The sequence below is a fragment of the Tyto alba genome, unplaced genomic scaffold (assembly GCF_018691265.1).
Source record: "Tyto alba isolate M040663 unplaced genomic scaffold, T.alba_DEE_v4.0 Super-Scaffold_7, whole genome shotgun sequence".
Lineage (NCBI taxonomy): Eukaryota > Metazoa > Chordata > Aves > Strigiformes > Tytonidae > Tyto > Tyto alba.
This window is the reverse complement of record NW_024881328.1, coordinates 43775252-43794585: the sequence shown is the minus strand read 5'-3', so window position 1 is coordinate 43794585 and position 19334 is coordinate 43775252. Positions and strand designations below refer to the sequence as shown.

The 19334-nt window shown below is 40.6% G+C and overlaps 1 protein-coding gene across 8 annotated transcripts in view; it reads right to left on the bottom strand.

Moving 5' to 3' along the window:
- The window catches only part of PCNT (pericentrin), a 107680-nt gene that overhangs the window by 21822 nt on the left and 66524 nt on the right, over window positions 1-19334 (bottom strand). For 7 of the 8 annotated variants that reach the window (XM_042783738.1, XM_042783744.1, XM_042783743.1 and 4 more), the window contains 9 exons: window positions 18647-18802; window positions 15229-15753; window positions 14207-14312; window positions 13596-13750; window positions 8120-8317; window positions 7671-7844; window positions 6871-7066; window positions 5971-6184; window positions 5101-5251 (listed from right to left, as the gene is read on the bottom strand). In XM_042783738.1, coding sequence (XP_042639672.1) covers window positions 5101-5251; window positions 5971-6184; window positions 6871-7066; window positions 7671-7844; window positions 8120-8317; window positions 13596-13750; window positions 14207-14312; window positions 15229-15753; window positions 18647-18802 — 1875 coding nt within the window. The remainder of the gene's footprint in view (window positions 1-5100; window positions 5252-5970; window positions 6185-6870; window positions 7067-7670; window positions 7845-8119; window positions 8318-13595; window positions 13751-14206; window positions 14313-15228; window positions 15754-18646; window positions 18803-19334) is intronic. The other variant, XM_042783739.1, reaches the window with a different exon arrangement.

The following is a 19334-nucleotide window of genomic DNA, read 5'->3' as shown; positions in this document are numbered from 1 at the left end:
AAGGTGAAGGGGTTTTTGGTCCCAGTTATAAAGAATGTGTTAATACAAGGGGAAGATCAATATGCTGTTAATGATTTGTTGTTAATGCCAGGGGTAGGATGTAATTTGCTAGGTAGAGATTTACAAGTGCAATTAGGAATAGGTGTGGTGCTGGGTGAAGGAAAACTAGTGGTTAAATTACTAGAATTATGGGAGGAGAATCGGGGAGGATATTTAGGAACCAGAGCATAACTGTTTGGATTTTATAAATTATCAAACGAAAATAAGAGAAGATCTGTTAAATAAACCTTTGCCCTATAGAGAAAAACTATTTATTGATGGGTCCTCTCGATGCCTAGAAGGAAAAATATTGGGTTATGTAATTATCGAGAGGCAGAAGATGGAAGTGTTTGAAAAGGGGAAATTACCTGCTGGGTGGTCAGCACAAGTCTGTGAACTCTATGCCCTAAAACAGACATTGGTATATTTGAGAGATAAGGAAGGGACAGTGTACACAGACTCAAAGTATGCATTTGGAGTGGTCCACACATTTGGAAAAATATGGGAAGAAAGAGGGCTTATAAATACAAAAGGGAAGGAGCTAGTACACGAGCGGCTGATCAGAGAAGTTTTAGAAGCCCTGAAGCTCCCCACAGAAATTGCAATTGTGCATGTGAAAGGACATCAGAGGGGAGCATCAATGGAAATAAGGGGGAATAATTTAGCAGATTAAGTAGCCAGAGAAGCAGCTACAGAATCATCATTGGTAGTTTTATTGGTAATAATACCAGGGGATTATGAGAATTTAGCCCCAAATTTCACAGAACAAGAAAAGGATATACTTAAAAATAAGGGGGGAAAAGATTCAGAAGGAAAATGGACTTTAGCAGATGGAAGGCAGATGTTAAACAAAACAAGATCATGAGAAATTCAGATCATGAGAAATTCTGTCATTAATACATTAGAAAATACATTGGGGAACGCAATCACTTTGTGATCATTTTCTTAGACAATATGGGTGTATAGGAATATATACGGTAGCTAAACAACTAGTTGATCGATGTTTAATTTGTTAAAAAGTGAACAAAAAGGTAAAAAAAAAAAAAAAAAAAAAAAGTTGGCTGCGGAACAGGAGCTAGCCATACAAAGCCTCCAGGTAGACTTAACAGAGCTACCTTAAATACAAGGGTGAAAGTATTTGCTGGTATTAGTGGCTCACTTAACTCATTGGGTGGAAGCAATCCCCCACACCAAGGGCAATGGCAAGCATGGTATCCAAGGTGTTACTGGAAAACATTATCCCCAGATATGGATTAATAGAAAGAATAGACTTGGGCGGAGGAACACATTTCATTTTAAAAATTATACAACAGCTATCTGAAGCCTTAGGGATCGAATGGGCATGGCACACCCCATGGCATCCTCGGAGTTCTGGAAGAGGAGAAAGAATGAATCAAACTTCAAAACAAACCTTGACTAAGTTAATGATTGAGACTCAGATGTCTTGGATTAAATGCCTGCCGTTGGCCTTATTAAGGATCAATACTCAGCCACGAACAGACCTGGGAATTTCTCCCTATGAAATGATGTTTAGATTACTATGTATGAGTAATGACAGGGATATTGTCATCCCTGAAGTAGGAGATCAGTATGTAAGAAAGTATGTAATAAGAATTGGTAACACTTTAATGAAACTAAGAAAGAAAGGACTTCTGCCTCAAATACCACCATTGGCTTTTAATATCCACAATGTAAAACCAGGTGATTGGGTATTGATAAAAGTGTGGAAAGATTAATCATTAACTCCCGAGTGGGAAGGTCCATTTCAGGTGCTGCTGATCACCGAGACAGCGATCCGAACAAAAGAAAAGGGGTGGACTCTTGCCTCCTGAGGAAAAGGACTGGTGGAAAAGCCTCAGGAGTGGACTGTGGTACCATCAACTGACCAACTACAAGTCACCCTCAAAGGACTAAGTAAATTCATCAGGAGGGGATTGAATGACTCTTAACCAGTGGTTTGACTGGGTTTTTGACTGGGTTCAGAGGTAACACTGTGAAAATTTACTTATTCATTTACTTACTTGCTGTATAAGGAAACAAAAACAAAAAAACAGACAAAACCAAACAAAAAAACTGTCAGGGAAAAGCTGGCGTTTACCGAGCATTAACTGACAGACATGTGAGATTATGAGCATTTTGGAGTCAATTAGGCATTGCTAGAAAATCAACCTAATTGGGTAATACCTTCTCTCGAGTGTATGTATGGATGTCATGAAGCGTGGGTTTTGTGTGAATGTGAAATGTGTTACCGGATGTGGTATTTCTTGCAGATGGAGAAAATTGTCTTATAACTGTATAGGGAAGGGGCATGAACTGTAACCTTGATTTACGGGGAAAAAGAGGTTAGTCCCCAGAATTTGTGATGTCCCTGAGAGTTGATGGGAGGACACTATCAGGAAGTGCCAAAAATTTTGCTTTGCTTAGAAACAAAGGAAGTGGCTACAAAGGAGCTGCACTTGAATTGACTAACTCTTAACACACAGATTTGTTAAACAGTAGAGGGCAAGACCGGGTTAACCTCTGTGCTCGCCACCAGGAAGACTTGTATCTCAGCTGTGGGCTGCAACCCCATAGGCATGAGAGGTGGGAGTATATGTTATACCGGACCTCTGCTAATCATCCTGGTATGGTTTGCTTTAATAGTGGCAAATTTGTGCAGCAAGTGCTTTACTGTTATGTCCAACATCAGAGTGGCTTTGCTTTCCCAAAGACAGAAGGGTGGATGGAGATATTTTTAGTGGGAAGAAGAGAATCCAAGTAAAAGATGTGACAGAAGTAAAACAGCCAGTACCAAAACCGCCGAAAAGACCTATAACAGAATTTTCGACATGGTTAACCAAAGGAGATGGTGGTTTACATAAGCAGATACAACTACATGGGCACTTGAAAGAGGAACATTTACAAGGGCAAAATATATGTAGTAAAAAGGCAAACAAAGTGAGGGCTACCAACATCAAGGCTGCACAATAAATTGCTGCCCATGCATAAGCACGCTCCATTGTTTTCGCGGTATCGGAGGTACAAGAGTGAGAGCGCGAGTGGCGAACCTGCCTGGTCTGTAGGGATCAGGAGTCAGGGTCCACATACGCAGCAGGAAAATGGATTTCCACGCCCCCAGCCCAAAGCGCATGTGTTGTTGGAGGGTCTCGAAAGTTCGGCTATACCCGGATGGCAAAAACAACTGCCAGGCCCGCCCAGATCTAGGCAGCACAGGCATTCTGGGTGGAAGAGAAACTTCCGCTCATTGCGCACTTGGACCTTCCTCGGTCAAGCCGCTAGCCTGGGGCTGGACTATCCCACTAATCTTACTGATCCCACTGGATTGCAATCTTGGGAAGATGGGAGTAGGGGACGATCCCGTGTGCGCCGGCCTGCTGTTGGGATTTTTCATTATATTGGTGGTGACTGTCGTTGCCATCGCGGTATGCGAGGGAATGTCTCGTGGCTGGTGTCGGAGATCACCTCCTCCCCCCAATCCTCCAAGATCACGAAGACAACTAAGACGCCCTCGAAACCTTGATGAGGTGATGGAAACAGACTTATAGTTCAAAGAAGAAAATGTTGTTGATCAGAGGAGTTACCGCGCGGCGTGTGACTGTTGTTCTTGGACTCTTTCTATCTTTCTATCGCTATCGCCCCGTGAGTAAGGGTAACAAGACATCGAAGGACAACATCCAAAGGGCAGTGCTGATATCTTTGGTTCTTACTTTTTCTCTTTCTGATTGTGTCGCGTGGGACTTTGCTGGATTGTTATACAGTTAATTATTTCAGGTTCTTGTTTGCTAATAAATTGTTGATTATTGTTTACAGAGTGTCTGATAGTACGGTTGACTGTGCAGTTCGGCACACAGCTCGAATGTGCTTAACACCAACAGGTGAAACAGTAGTAGCAAATTGCATGTTGGTCACAACTTGTTGGATTAACTGAACAAAGCAAGGAATAAATAACACACGGCAAAAACATTAAGGCGACAACTGCACATAGCAGATAGACTAAGAGCTGTTTTACCTATGGTGCTCTGAAAACACCCTCAATGTTAGACTCAGAATGGTGGGATGATCTATTAGGAGCTTCCTGGTGGAAAAGATTGTTGTGAATGCGTTATGCCACGTGAAAACTATGATTGTAATTGTAAGGTATTATCTTGAGAGTGTTATGATAAATGTTGGAATTGTGGAAAAAGGTTTGCTTGCAGTGACGAAAATGAAAGTAGCATCTAATAAACAATAATAGGATAAAAGAAAAAGGGGGGATTGTAAGAAACTATGAACTAAGGGTATTGTTTATTGAAATTTATGTTAAGCTCAATGTAAAGGTTAGGCGGCAAAAGACAGAAAAACTGCTTATGCAAACAGCTGCCAGACACCGCTTGTGTGAGACAAGATAACCTGTGAGACAAGATGACCGCGTGAGACAAGATAACCGCAATTGCTTACACAAACCAGATACTTGTGCAAGCAGAAGGGGGTACTGATCAAAGACAACCACGAATGTAAAAATGTATAAAAAGGAACTGTTTGAACTGATCAGTACGGCAGTTGGCGGAGCGCAGACTCCCCTGCCGTCCAACGCTGTCTTTGCTCATATTCTACTTGCTATAATTAATAAAATTATAATTGGATTATGATCCATTGTGGTCTCAATTTATAACACACATCACATCCTTATAGCATGTTTGCTCTGGAATAAAAAGTGCAGCTACACAACTGTAGAACCTGGCTCTCCCTGCACAGTAGCGGGCAGAACAAAACTGATGAAAATGTGGAATGTGGAAGTGTAAGGCTCTGAAAACAGTAAGATAGTGGGAAAAAAACAAAAAAAGGCATAACAACTTTTGCTTATTTTTGCATGTGCAATTAAGGAGAGTAACTGAAAGCTTTAATTGTACAAAACCAAAATGAACACTGTGCACATTCAGTAGAAGTTTGGGGGTAGCGGGGAGGGCTTAAACAGTTACTAAACAAAAAATATTGGACGTGAAAAAGGCTGCAAAAATAAACTGTTAGTTAACTTCGTGCACCATGGGAGGTGAGCTGAAGCACTGAGATGTAGGGCATTACCTCCAAGGCCTTTGTCTTTTCATCCTCTGCTTTCTTATGCTGAAGTTGTTGTTCCTCAAACAAACCTCGTAGCTCTGCTTCCTTCAGATGTGCAGTCTGCAAGTCTTCAAGTGCAGCTGTCAAATCCTTTCCTTTTTTTTCCAATTCAAACCTGCAAAGTTCAAAAATCACACTTCTATCTATGTTCAGAACAGAACATCCTTCACTAGCCACGCAACCAAGACATTTTGGGTTACTTTTGGCCTGTTGTCTTGTTTCTTTAAGATGGCCTCTGTTCTTTCTAAAGAGGGTCAGTTTTCAAGTCACAGCTGTTTAGCATCTGAAAACATCTACCTCACTGCAAGCAAAGCTAGAATTGCTCTGCTTAGTAACAATTAAGAGATAGGGAGAAGTTAGCTATCATGGCAGAGAAAAACTGTTTTCTGGTGAGAGGAAAGAAAAACATCAGCATACACAGGGATGGGGAGCGGGGGGAAAGGAGGGCAGGCGGGGAGTCACACTGGAGGTAAACAAGATGACAGGAAAATAGAATTACCAACCAAAAGATTAAGACAAAAGCTGCAGGAGTGGGGTACATCAGGGATACAGGGATCTAGTCTGTTCGCTTTTAATACACCCATACAACACGCACTTGTTTCCACAGCCTTCTCGGTCAAGGCTAAAGAAAAGGTAAATACGCAAATTTGAACTGAAGAATAAATAAATTTAAGCAGTTAGTAAGGAAAAATTAATATATCCATGAAAAGTGAGAGAGGTTAGTTTTCCTCCTTGTGTTTCCAAGTGCTAAGCCATTTGTGGATCCAGTGAGTATAAAGCTCTTTCTGACCTGTTGATAAATAAAATAAATAAATAAATAAATCTACTTCTCACCATAACTGGTTTATTTCCCTCTGAAGCTCTTCTAGGGATTTCTGCAGCCTTTCATTCTCTTGCTTACTCTCATACAGCTCCGATTTCAGCGCTGTTTTTTCTTGATTCAAAAGATCACGTGTTTCAGAGGCTCTCTTCTGCTCCTCAGACAGGGTGCTGTGCAAGTCACTTACAACAGATTTTTCCTGCTGGAGCTTATATTCCAATAATTCAACTAGGATAAGAAAATGTTAGCAGTTATTTGTATGACAGACAACTTGACAGTATGCTTGTTATCAGTTACACTGGTTCAAACTGGTAGAAAATCAGCTGTATTCAAGTGTTCCTGTCTGAAGAATTAATTTAATTTCAAGAATTAGATGAGTCAGCAGAGAGCTCCACATACACACTGCAGCTCTGCTGCTTGTGGACCAGGGAAAGTGAGAACATGAAAGCTGGGTGACAGAGAGCTACTGCAATATACTCTAAGTAACCAGTTACTGATGGATGCTAAACCTCATTAAGCAAACCCACTCATTTACTAGCAAACATATATATAAAGAATTTCCTAAAAAACAACAAGGGTATTTTACTATCCTTGATGGGTTTTCTACACCTCTACACTATTTAACAGAGTCACCCTTCAGTTCTATTGCTTTGGGTTATTTTAAAGCTTCTCTTTCCTTTTCACAGATTTTTCTTAACTAATGATATTAGAAAGAAGAAGAAGAATTCCTTCCTTTGATAAAATGGTATGAAACCTGAGTGCATTAGTAAAACTGAAGAACTGTACAACATCTGCTTCTCTACAAAACAATCGGGTTTTTTTTTGCCTGTTATCTTCTAGACAAGAAAAAAAAAAAAAAAAAAAGGACAGAACTGACAGAGAAGGCCAGATAGCAAGAACTTTGCAATTACTACCTTTCCTCCGAAGGTGGTGTTCTTGCTTGTTCCCATGATCTTCTGCATTGGTAAGGGTTTCCTGTAACTGCTGTAGCTTCTCCTGATTCTGAAGATGTGTCATGCGTAGCTGAGCTCGGAGGTCTTGTATCTCCGACAGCAAGCTATTCCGGTCTGAGGAGAAAAGGTGCTCTACAACCATCTGCCTCTGTTCCTCCTGAAAATGAACCAAGTCCTATTAAATCTACAAGGCTATTCCCATATTTTCTACAAAGATAAATCCTAGAGAGACCCTTGCAGTACAAGTTTTATATGGAGGCACTTCAAATGACTAAGTTCATGCTTCATATTAATGCAAAATATTAACATTAAGTAACAGAGAAAACTCCCCGCTTCATTAGCTTCCAAATAGAATAATATTTATCAATAATAGTATATACATAATAGTTACTATAAACCATCTGGTCACCACCTAAAAACTAAATATTATCAGAAAACAATCCCAGATTCAGAGTTAGCTCAATATATACCCTTTGCAACAGAGGCCTGTGACGCTCCAGATAAAGCGCGAAGGAGGGGAAGAATTCTATCAAATACTTCCTTTTCACTATAACAATCTTTCTGCATACCAGCTAAAAAAAATCAATTGTTACACAATATACAAAGGTTGAGAAAACTGGTACTAAAACAGATTACCACACAATCTAGATTCATGCACAAGATAAAATTTAACAACAGAAGTAATAAAACTGTAAAAACCTTAAAAAATTATGACAGAATAAAGTGATTTATGAGCACAACACTTCAAGAGGTTTTCTTACTTGTTGTTTCATGATATACTCCAGTTTTTCCACTAATGAACCTTCATCACCAGACCCAGAATTGGTGAAATGAGAGTTCAAGTCAATTTGCAACAAACTTCTCTCCTTCTCAAACACGCTCTGTACTGCTTGCAAAAGTTCTCCTCTCCAGTCAGCAGCAATACCTGATATTTCCTGTTAAAAATTATTTTTTTTTTAAATGGCATTTCTCAATCTCTAACCCACAATCTTTCATATCATTATTGTGTAACGGTATACCTAGCTATTAATTAAAGCAGACTAATGGTGTTTAGAGGGACCTGTTCAAATCTCAGAAAGAGTCTCTTGCTCCTCATATATATACATACACACACTAACTATATAACAATATACATCTCTCTCTCTCTATATATATATATATATATAAAAACCTGGTTACCTTGCTTTAAAGGGTATTTTTATTGTCATACCTTGTCTCCTCTATCTGTCACCTTGCTAAGGTAATCTTTCAGTGACTGTATAGCATCCAGCAAGGCTAAGCCCTCCGTCTGCCATCCCTCCATCGCCACTCTGGTCTGATGAACATTTTTCAGCTCCCTAGAACCAAAGGGATGTTCTGACAAAGCTAATATTTTGCGGCTCTCCTCATATACCATCTTCAGCAGAGTCTGGCAAGGAAAAAAAACAATAATGCATAATATTAGGAAACAGGTATCAGCATCCTGACAGTGTAGGAGGATGGGATAATACTAGACAACAAAAATAAGGTAGCTGTCTGGGGCTGGGATACAGATAAAGGCACGCAGGTCTGCCCTGTTACTTGGTATGCTTAATAAATTAATCCACATACACACAGACACGTACAGAGTGAGCCAACAGTTAGCAGAAAATTTTTAATTTCTAGCAACTGAGGTCAGTATTTAAGAATACACCTGTCAATGTTAAAGTACAAATGGCAGCCTCGGCCAGCACATCTTATTGCGGAGTACATCAACACACCAATATGCAGTTAATCAAAAGGCCTGTACTTTATCTTTGTTGTTTCTGAACTATTTGGCTAACTTTCCTGAGAATAAATCGTGTTCTATCAAGTCTGAAGGCATTTTACTAAGCTCCAGTGATGCCAGAACATGGAATTACATATTTAGACAACCCTGTCTTAATTTAGCAGATTATGTACAAATAACACCTCCCAAAATAATCAGTCTTAATAATTTACACAGTGGAAATTGTTTCCTCAGACACTGTCAGGCAAAATAATCTCTTTTAAATAAATGCCCTGTTCACAAACTATTACATCATGCACAGATGTTTCCTGGTCTCTTTTCAAGGAAGGTCACTTTTAAGTCCTTTTCTACATACAGCTCATCAGAAATATCCCAGCCTCGATGTGGAGCTGTTCCTCATTGCTACTAACTTTAATAAAAACAACACAGAGTACTTTTCTTTAACTCCTGATATTCTTCCTTTGCAGTTTTTTGAATGACTTAACTTTTGAACCAATTTGAGTTGCTTTTCTGTCACTGGAATCAAAATAGTGATTACTTCAAGAGCCAATGCTATACGATGAAAACCTCTACTAAGCATTAACAACAGAAGCACACTAAAGCGTTCAAACTAAATATTCAGTACTGGAATATGCGCTCAGATCCTACAGCCAGTAACGTCTAGATTGATGATCCATGAAAGAAACTAAATAAAGAAATTCTGTTTCTTATGACAAAATTCACCCCTTCCATGAGGTCTATGAAATTATGCTCTTTGAGAATTATTAATTTTTTAGATACAGAATCATAGGATGGTTTGGGTTGAAAGGGACCTTTAAAGATCATCTACTCCAACTCCCCTGCCACAGGCATGGGGACATCTTTTATTAGATCAGGTAGATCAAAGCCTCGTCCAACGTAATATGGAACCCTTCCAGGGATGGGGCATTCATAGCTTCCCTGGACAACCTGTTCCAGGGTCTCATCATCTTCATTTAAAGAAATACTTATTTATGTCCAATCTAAATCTACCCTCTTTCAGTTCTAAGGTGTTATTGTTCCTCCTGTCACTACCAGCCCTGGTAAAAAGCCCCTTTCCATCTTTCTTATAAGCCTGCTTTATATATTGAAAGGCTGCAGTAACATCTCCTCAGTGCCTTCTCCAGGCTGAATAATCCCAACTCCCTCAGCCCCTCTCCATAGGGGAGGTGTTCCAGTCCCCTGACCACTTTTAGGGCCCTCCTCTGGATCCACTCTGACAGGTCCATATCTGTCTTGTGCTGAGGGCTCCAGAGCTGGACACAGTACTCCAGGCTGGGTCTCATGAGAGCAGAGTAGAGGGGGAGAATCATCTCTCTTGACCTGCTGGTCATACTTCTTCTGATGCAGCCCAGGACACAGTTGGCTTTCTGGGCTGCGAGCACACACTGCCAGCTAATGTCCAATTTGTCACTCACCAGCACCCTTAAATCCTTCTCTATCAGTGCTGCTCTCATTCCCTTCACCTCCCCCAGCCTGTACTGATAGCAAGGGTTGCCCTGACCCATGAGCCTGGCCTTGTTGAACTTCATGAGTTCATATGGGGCCACTCCTCCAGCCTGTCAAGGTGGCTCTGGCTGGCATACCTTCCCTCAGGTGAATCAACTGCACCACTCAGCTTGGTGTCATCCACAAATTTGCTGAGGGTTTGCCCAATCCCACTGTCTATGTCACTAATGAAGATACTAAATAGCATTGGTCCCAGCACAGAAGCACCACTGGTTACTAATTGCCACTAGGACATTGAGCTGTTGACTGTAATGCTTTGGATGAAGCCATCCAGCCAATTCCTTTCCCATCTAACAGATCATCCATCAAATTCATATCTCCCCAATTTAGAGGCAAGAATGTTGTTGGGGACCATATCAAAGGCCTTGCAGAAGCCCAGGTAGATGACATCACTTACTCTTCCCTTGTTCACCAATACAGTCACTCCATTGTAGACAGCCACCAGATTAGTCAGGCATGACTTTCCCTTGGTGAAGCCACATTGGCTGTATCTAATCACCTTCCTGGGGTCTGTATGCTTCGATATAAGTTCCAGGAGGATCTGCTTCATGATCTTATCAGGCATTGAGGTGAGGCTGAAAGGTCAGTAGCTCCCAGGGTCCTCTTTATTACTCTTTTTAAAAATTACTGTGATGTTTCACTGTAGGCCAGGGTTTGGCTTTTCTCCAGTCACTGGGGACTTCACCTGACTGCCATGACTTTTGAAGAGTGATGGAGAGTGGCTTAGCAGCTACATCTGCCAATTCCCTCAGGTCCTTAGGATAAATTTCTTCAGGTCCCATGAACTTATGTATGTCCTGGTTCCTCAGGTAGCCTTGAACCTGACTTTCTCTTATAATAGGAGGCACTTCTATCCTTAAGGTACTTTAAAGTTCAGGGACTTAAGATGTGAGAAGAGTGATTGACAGTGAAAACTTGGCAATAAAGTTGTTAAGTACCTCAGCCTTGTCGGCTGTCACCAGTTCTCCTGTCTTACTTATCATGTGTGTACGTATACACATTTCTTTCACCTTCCTTTTCTGTCCAATATACTTGCAGAAGCCCTACTTCCTATTCTTCCTCACATTCTCTGCCAAATTCCCCTCCAACTGTGTCTTACCTTTCCTGATCCCAACCCTACACATCCAGGTAGCATCCTTATATTCTTCCCAAGTTACATATCCCTGGTTTGACTGCCTGTGCATTTCCTTCTCACACCTTAGTTAGACCAAGGGGTCCTTACTCAGACATGCTTGACTCCTGCCTTCCCTGCCTGATTTCAAAACATGGGAATTCAAAGCTCTGATGCTCTAAGAAAGATATCCCTAAATAGCTGCTAGCTCTGTTTTTCTCCTTTATCTCTGAGGGCAGTTCCCCAGGGAGTCCCATCCGCAAATTCCCTAAATATCTGAAAGGTTGGTCTCCCAAAATTCAGCACCCTGACTACTGTTTTTCAAAGACAGCTCTGTATCGTCAATTCCTTTTTTTTTTTTTTTTTTTTTTTTTTTTTTTTTTTTTTACATAGAGGAAAACCCTACTGACTCTCCTTCCTCGTCCATCTTTTCTGGACAGTTTATAGCCATCGATTGCATCTCTCCAACCGTTTGATTTGTCCCACCAAATTTCAGTGATAGCAATTAGATCATAGCTTTCTAGCTGCACAGTGACTTCCACCTCCTCCTGTTTGTTATCCATGCTATGTGCACAGGTATGGAGGCACTTCACTCGGGCTGTCACCTGTGTCACCTTTTTGGAGGAACAAGCCCCAGTTTTGCTAAGGCATTTCATAGGTGTTTCCCTGTTTGTGCCTGATACGTCAGCAGCCTCTGGCTCTTCTCTGTTGCTTAAAACTCCATCCCCTTCTCCCGCTAAGTCTAATTTAAAGCTCTCCCTATGCGTTTGGCTAGCTTACTGGTGAAGACACTTTTGTCCCACTTGGTCAGGTGAATTCCATCAGCTCCAAACAGACATGGCTTCTCAAAGGCACATCCGTGATCGCAGAAACCAAAACTAAGTATAGCACCAGCTACACAGCCAGGCATTCACTTGTTTGTGTCCTGGACCCATTCCTCTGCCGGGGAGGACAGAGAATACCACCTGTGCTCCCAATCCTTTTAACATTGACCCGAGGGACACACAGTCTCTTTGATGGTTCCAGGCTGCCTTGTTACAATATTGTTAGACCCTACACGGAACAGCAGGAGCGGATGATAATCTGTAGGGTTCACCAGGCTTGGCAGTCTTCCAGTGATATCACGAATACAAGCTCCTGGTAGGCAGCAAACTTCTCTAGAGAAATTGTCTGAAGCACCCATTTGCCGTTCAGTGCCTCTCAATAAGGAGTCTCCAGTTACTAATACTTTACGTGCTTTTCTGGTGGCACTGGTTCTAATGTGAGGGGGCAGTTGCTTTGCATGGTTGGCTTTTCCTGGATCATGTCAGTTACTCCATGATCTCTTAATTCTCCAACCACAGAGCATCATGTGTGTTATGAAGGGGCACTTGAGAGGATGGGGGAAGATTCCTCCTTCTGCCTTAACCAGAGATTAAGATTCAGTCTCCTTCATTTTGTGACTTGCTTGTGTCAGCCTGGGTTTGAATTCAGGCTTACCCTCCCCGCCTTGTACAGCCTTCCTTCATTGCACAGATCTTACAGATCTTCCTTTTTTTTTTTTGCTGAGCAAGCTGAAATAATCTGATAAACATTTTAGGAGGCAGCATTCACTTTCTAGGAAGTATATTTCAGTTTCTTATTACTCCAGTTTCTTCAAGTTTTCAAACTCCCTGTGACTCAAAGCATTTACCCACATACTTCTCACCAACCTCATACATGAGATGATTTGGAGCACTGAATTTCTCCCTTTCAGCAGCTGCAATTCCTGGAATGGTTGAGAACCTGTTCAGCTGCAGCACCAAACCGAGTCCCAGGCATATAATTTTTTAAACTTGCCTTACTGACTAGGGTAAACAATCGCTGCTCAGTCTTCTGTTTATTTCTCATGTTCCTTGAACTGATTCTGAAAGATCCCTCCACAGCTTGCAGTGGTGTTTCCACAGCTCTCCATCATATCAGAATGACAAGAATAAGCAGAGGAGCATGATGTCAGCTAGCTATGCTTACTTATGAAATAGCTTTCTGTAAAGTCTCCAAGACAAACCCATAATTCAGATCAATTAGTCCTTAATACTGTCACATTCTGGAACATCACTAGCGCCATCCTAGCAAAACTTTTTCAATTCTAGCAAGTACATGCGAGACAAATATCAGTAAATTTGTCGCGAGAGATGAAAGAATCATAACCAACTTGAAATTTAAACCATTACAGAACAATTTACAGTGTTAAGGTAGCAGCTAGCTGTATTTTATATTAGCATTCAATTTTTGCTGTTTCAGTTTCAATTTGCTGGTATGCTTATATTAATCATATATTACCTTCAGTTGTGGTGAAAGTACTTCCTTCTCCCTCATTGATTCCGTAATATCTGGACACATTGCACGGTATCGCAGGTAAGCCATGAAACTAGCATCTAGGTGGTCTGATGTTTGTAGTTCCTGCTTTAGTTTAGCTGCCAAATTTGAGCTGATATCTGAAGGAGACAGCCCCCCCATCCCCACAAGTGTTACAAAGATGAAAATAACTTGAAACCAGCATAACCACTTGCAAAATAACCATGATTTCTTCCGCTAGTATAAATGCAGGGCCAACTGAAGTTAGTTGGTTGAGATCTCACCCACCTTAAACAAGTAAAAGGGTTGTAAGTTGACTTTACCACCAGAAAAAGTACTGTAGTTAAGTCACGACTTGCCAAAACCCCATGCCTCCTTTTCAGTATATAAAGATAAAAAGGTAAAAGCAGACTTCCACTGGGATACAAGTCTTTCTAAACAAATATATAAGTCTTTCTAAACAAAGAACCACTCGAGAAAGGCATGGCTTTCAAACAAAAGGTCCACAGTAAAAGAAAATGAGAGAAAGAGGAAATGTTTTTGTATTTTTATACTGAAGTTAACAAAAGGTGAAAGCTCTACAATGTTGAACTTACTGCTGCCATATCCATCACTCATCACATCTACGGCAGATGATCTTGATCTTACATCATCTTGTAAATCAGAAGGGGTTAAAGTTAGATTATCAGCTTCTCTCATCTGCTTGGAAATAAATTTTTCACATTAATTTAGTTTTCTGAATCCAGCTGTAGGTTTCTGCATTTATAACAACTTTGTTACCAGTGTAGATTTTAGCAAATGACTACTTTATCCTAGCGTTAGAGATGGCAAATATGATGATGAAGGAAACATAGGTGCTCTTTGGAACCCATTCCATCTCAATTTTTTCTCCCTTTCAATAGTTTTATTAAAATTTTTAATTAATTGCCCTTTATGGGCAAAGCACAAAAATATACAGGGGCAGATTAGTTTTCTGAAGTACAGACTTTATCTTCACATGAAATGACACAGACACAAATACATAAAATATTTCCATTAGGAAGAAAAACCTCTATTCTCTGATTCTGAAACAGTCTCTTCTAAACACTCAACAGCAGATAATCATAAGTGTAGAACTGTTACAGTAAATTGAGTACTGTGGTACCAAAAAAAGTTTCAGGTTTTAGCTCAATCACTTGCACATTAAATATTATCACAAATTTATCCGTTACTTCCATGTAGTGTCACTGCAAAAGTTCCAGGATTTGAAGAGTCCTCTCAACAAATCTTCTAAGAACACAAGAGAAATAGCTGTATTTTTACTGGCACCACATCAGCAGTGTATAGACATGCAGGACGCAAAGCCTGCTGTAAGCATCTTATTGATCAATTTTAAGTTTTGGAAGACTGTTTTCAATTAGAAGCAGTGGTAAACAATGTTTTCATACAGGTCAGAATTTGCTCCACTATCTGACAGTGAGAGGAACTAACAGTCGTACATCCAGAACATTACTAGACTTACCCCTCTCAGTGTCTAAGCTTCTACTACTTGGAGCCAATGGCCCAACAATGACCCAAAGGGGACAGAGCTGAGAGTCTTGTTTAATTAGAATGAAATCAGACATGAAATATCACTTACCAAAATCTTCTCCATATCTTGATCATGATCAACTGAGTAGGTGCTTTCAGAGAAAGCTGGAGATTTCCTACCTACTCCTACTGATGCTTCCTCAATGCCATTTTCATACAGGTTAGAATATCCCAGCAATATAGAATTATCTTCTTGCATGGATGACCTGGTGTGCATCATTTCAAAATCTGTGCTTTCAGCTTCCGAAAAGGGTGTCAGATGAAGCACTGGTTGAAGTTCCATGCTTCTATCTTGCTTTCTCACAATCTCAGGTGACTCCCATGAAGCCATACCTTCAATAAAATTCTGGAAGTCTTTCGAAGTGTCTTTGCCTAGGTTCAAATTGTGTTTTGGAGAATCAGGAGTTTGATGAATTTCCAACATTTGCTGGCAATGCTTTTTCAAATCTTGCTCCTCTTCAGAATTTTTGACTACACACAATTCCTGAGTCAAGATATTTTCTTGTGATTGCTTAATCTGAGTTTTTGGATTTATATTGTGACTCATCAAGTCAAATGGAATTTCATCTTTTTCCTACAATGAAGTAACACATATTAATTGTTTAATGGAATTTAAATATGGTTTTATAAACTGAAAAACAAGCATTAAAAGCTATATTTTCAAATTTAATAGTCATATCTACTATTATTCCCAGTTTTTATGTAAAAATAATCCAATACTTTAGTATATTTTATATGCCAGCTAATCCAGCCTTTTAACAAGCATGTTATCAATAGGAAAAAAAAAAAAAAACAAACTACAATAAGCAAATGTATTTCTACAGACCTGATTTTTGTATCAATCAGGAAAAAAATGTAATCCTCGTAGGTGTGTAGATAATCTTCCTACTTGCAAATGAATACAAATCAAAACCTGTTGTTCTCCTAGCCAGATAAATCTCCTGAACTATCTTAAGGCTTAATTCCTGATCCAGAGCACTAGGAAAATATGGTTAAAACCACAACATACGGTTCCTGTGCCTCCAATTTCAATGCAGAAGAAACTGTTGACCATCTACTTCTAGTCACTGGAGGAAAGAGCAACATGAATTCACGTGTTGCATCATGTGAGATACAGAGCAGCCACACATACCAACGTGCTTCATCCTAAATTTTGGTAAAGCCATCCTTGTACCTTTTAGCATCCTGTTCCCACAGGGGTACTTTTTTTTTTTTTTTTAAATTTTATTTTTCCAAGCATAACAACAGACTTGGGTCTCTGCAGATCCGCAACACTGCAGACCATTTCTCAAACTCTGAGCCTGTAAAAACAGATGCACTAGATTTTTCTATCCAACCACCATCTGTGATGGAGGCCAACAGACCTAGCATGGACACAACAGGTGTCCAGCTTCCTCAGTTCTTGTGATCCTTGCACATAACTAGCTATTTTATTTCCCAGCCTAAGGGCTTGGGTGTCCGAATGGCCACAAAACCTTTCCAGCATCTCTCCCATTGCATGAGGGCATGGTCACTGACCAGTCCAAGGCTAGACTTCCACCCTCAAACTGCAGAGACATCTGACTAACGTCAATACTGTGCCATAGGGTATGCAGATACATCCCTGTCCACCTTGCTACAAGGCCTCTCATTTAGCCAACATTTCTATATAGATAACCTTCTTCTCTTCCCAAGGCCTCTTGAGGTAATTGTTCATTTTCTAGGACCTCGATGCTCTTTTCAACAAACAGGTGTGTCACAGACACCACGGGAAGGCTGCTGTCGCAGAGCCACTGCTCCACCAAGTCCGACTGCTTGCTCCAGAAGTCGAACGCTCTTCCTGCCTCTCAGCCCTTTACTCACTCCACCTGGAGACTGACATCCAAATGGAACACCTCTGAATTGCATCATAAAAATACCTTTACCCTCATCCTTATAACCTCAGGGATCTAGTGTGGTAGGACTTGCCATCACCAAGTACTTAAGGAACCCTAAGGCTAGTATCTGACTCGCTGTAATTCCAGGGCTTACTGATCTCATTAGTACAAAAACTCCTAAGGGAAAAGTAGCCACAGGTGTGCTCCTGGCAAAGGCTATGCCTCTTCCGTGGCAGAAGGGAGACTCCAGAACATATACTGCGCAAGGCAAACCGCAGCTTCTCTTCTAATGCCTCCACAGCTTACACAGAAGGTCTGGCTGCCTTGCTCCCTCCACCTTTTTCATCTTCAGTGCCCCAAGCACTGAATCCTCTTAAAGCTCCCTCCCAAGCTGGCCCACCCACTGCTTTAAGAGGGGGCTGTTTTCCCTCCTTGCTGCCCTTTTTACCACTGTCATCCTGAGGAAGGTTTAACAGGACTAGAACCTTTCTGCAAAGGAACCCTGCCGGACAGCAGAGCTTTGCCCTGTCCTTGCAAAGTATACCTCCCCAAGCATGCCTGCCCAGCTCCCTGAAACCCAAGGTCTACACATCCCAGGCCACATACGCAGTCAACACCTTTCTGTTCAACAGTTCTGGGCTGATTTTCCCTTTGATTGCTTCATTTAATTAATTTTAAGATAAAAATTACTCTTTTGCCCTCTTAGATACCATGGTTAAGAGTCTCAATGATGCACTGTTTGAAAATATATTTATTTTAGTTTATTTTAAACCTGCCAGCATGAAAGTTTAATTTCAACATCCATACCTCTTACACTGTAAGATACAGTGAATAATTGTTCTCTCTCTCATTTTTAGACTATCACCTCAATCCTTTTGTGTTAATCATCCATCTTAGCTCATGAGACCTAGCCTGTTTTAAGTCTAGTGCTAGCTGCAAGTACTTTACCCTTTTAGCTGCTCTTCCAGGTTTCATTTTAATACATTTCCTAATTTTTACATTGTTCCTACTTTTGAACACAAGAATAACTGTAGGGGGTTTCTTTGCTCCTCTAGAAATGCTGCATTTGTGTTACATTCACTATTACACAAAGGATCTTCAATATTAACAATTTGAACCAACTCTCATTCACTATTTGGGGTTAAAGATCTGCTTAATCTTGTGGGCCTTCTGTCTTGGTACTCCAAGCAGTCATAATTTCTCTTCCTCTGAGGACATTCTGTATAATGGCATTTAGCTAATCCATACTAGAACAGAATGACACAAATATTGTTATTTTTCCCCCCTTCTCCAGCTCTCAGGCTCATGGTCACTGTTCTGCTCAGATAGTCGATACTCTAAACCAAATATTGCACTTTGCCTTATACCAGAATGAGTTAGACCCACAGGAAAAGGTCTAGCATAATGAATGCTTGAAGACATAGTAGTTTACTTAATTTGACTCAATATATTCTCAAAGTTTGATGATCATACCTCCTCAGCCTACCTGAAAAATTTTAACACTTAAACATATACTGACACATATACACGGACTTAAACGTTTTAGAATCTAAATTTCTACTCTAAAAGTGAATTTTAAAGCATTTAACTGCTCCCAGAATTCCAACATACCTTTATATCCTTCAAAATTTTACCGGTTCTCTCTTCACTGAATCCTAACTCCTTTCTTGCTGAACCTATTTCAGAGTTAAGTTCTTCTTTATGAGATGTCATCTTGACAATTAAATTCTTTTCATTCTGTGAAGCATCCATAGCCTTTAACTCGCCCTGGATTGTGTACAAAGGAAAAGTATTTTTTATGTGAGCTGTTTCCATACTCATATAAAAAGGTATTATTTTCCACACATTCTCAAATTGTATCTACGGTAACTATGATTTTCAAGTTGTGCACACACATCACACCGTATATAGATTTTTCATGACAAACAGCATAAATAATGCAGTTGGCTGAAACTCACACAGCATATTCTGGTAATGTAAGCTTGTGTCCCGGTTTCCACTGGGATAGAGTTAATTTTCTACCTAGTAGCCAGTATAGTGTTGGCATTTGGGTTTAGTGTGAGCCCAGCGCCGAGAAGACACGGGTGTTTTCGTTGTTGGCAAGCAGTGCTTACCCCTCGGTCGAGGACTTTTCCCTTTCCTGTGCTGCTGGCAAGCAGGTGCCCAAGAAGCTGGGTGGGAGCATGGCCAGGACAGCTGCCCCGAGCTAGCCAAAGGGCTATTCCATAGCATCGAGTATCACACCCAGTGGAGAAACTGGGGGGAGCTGGCCAGGAGGCACGGATTGCTGCTCAGGGGC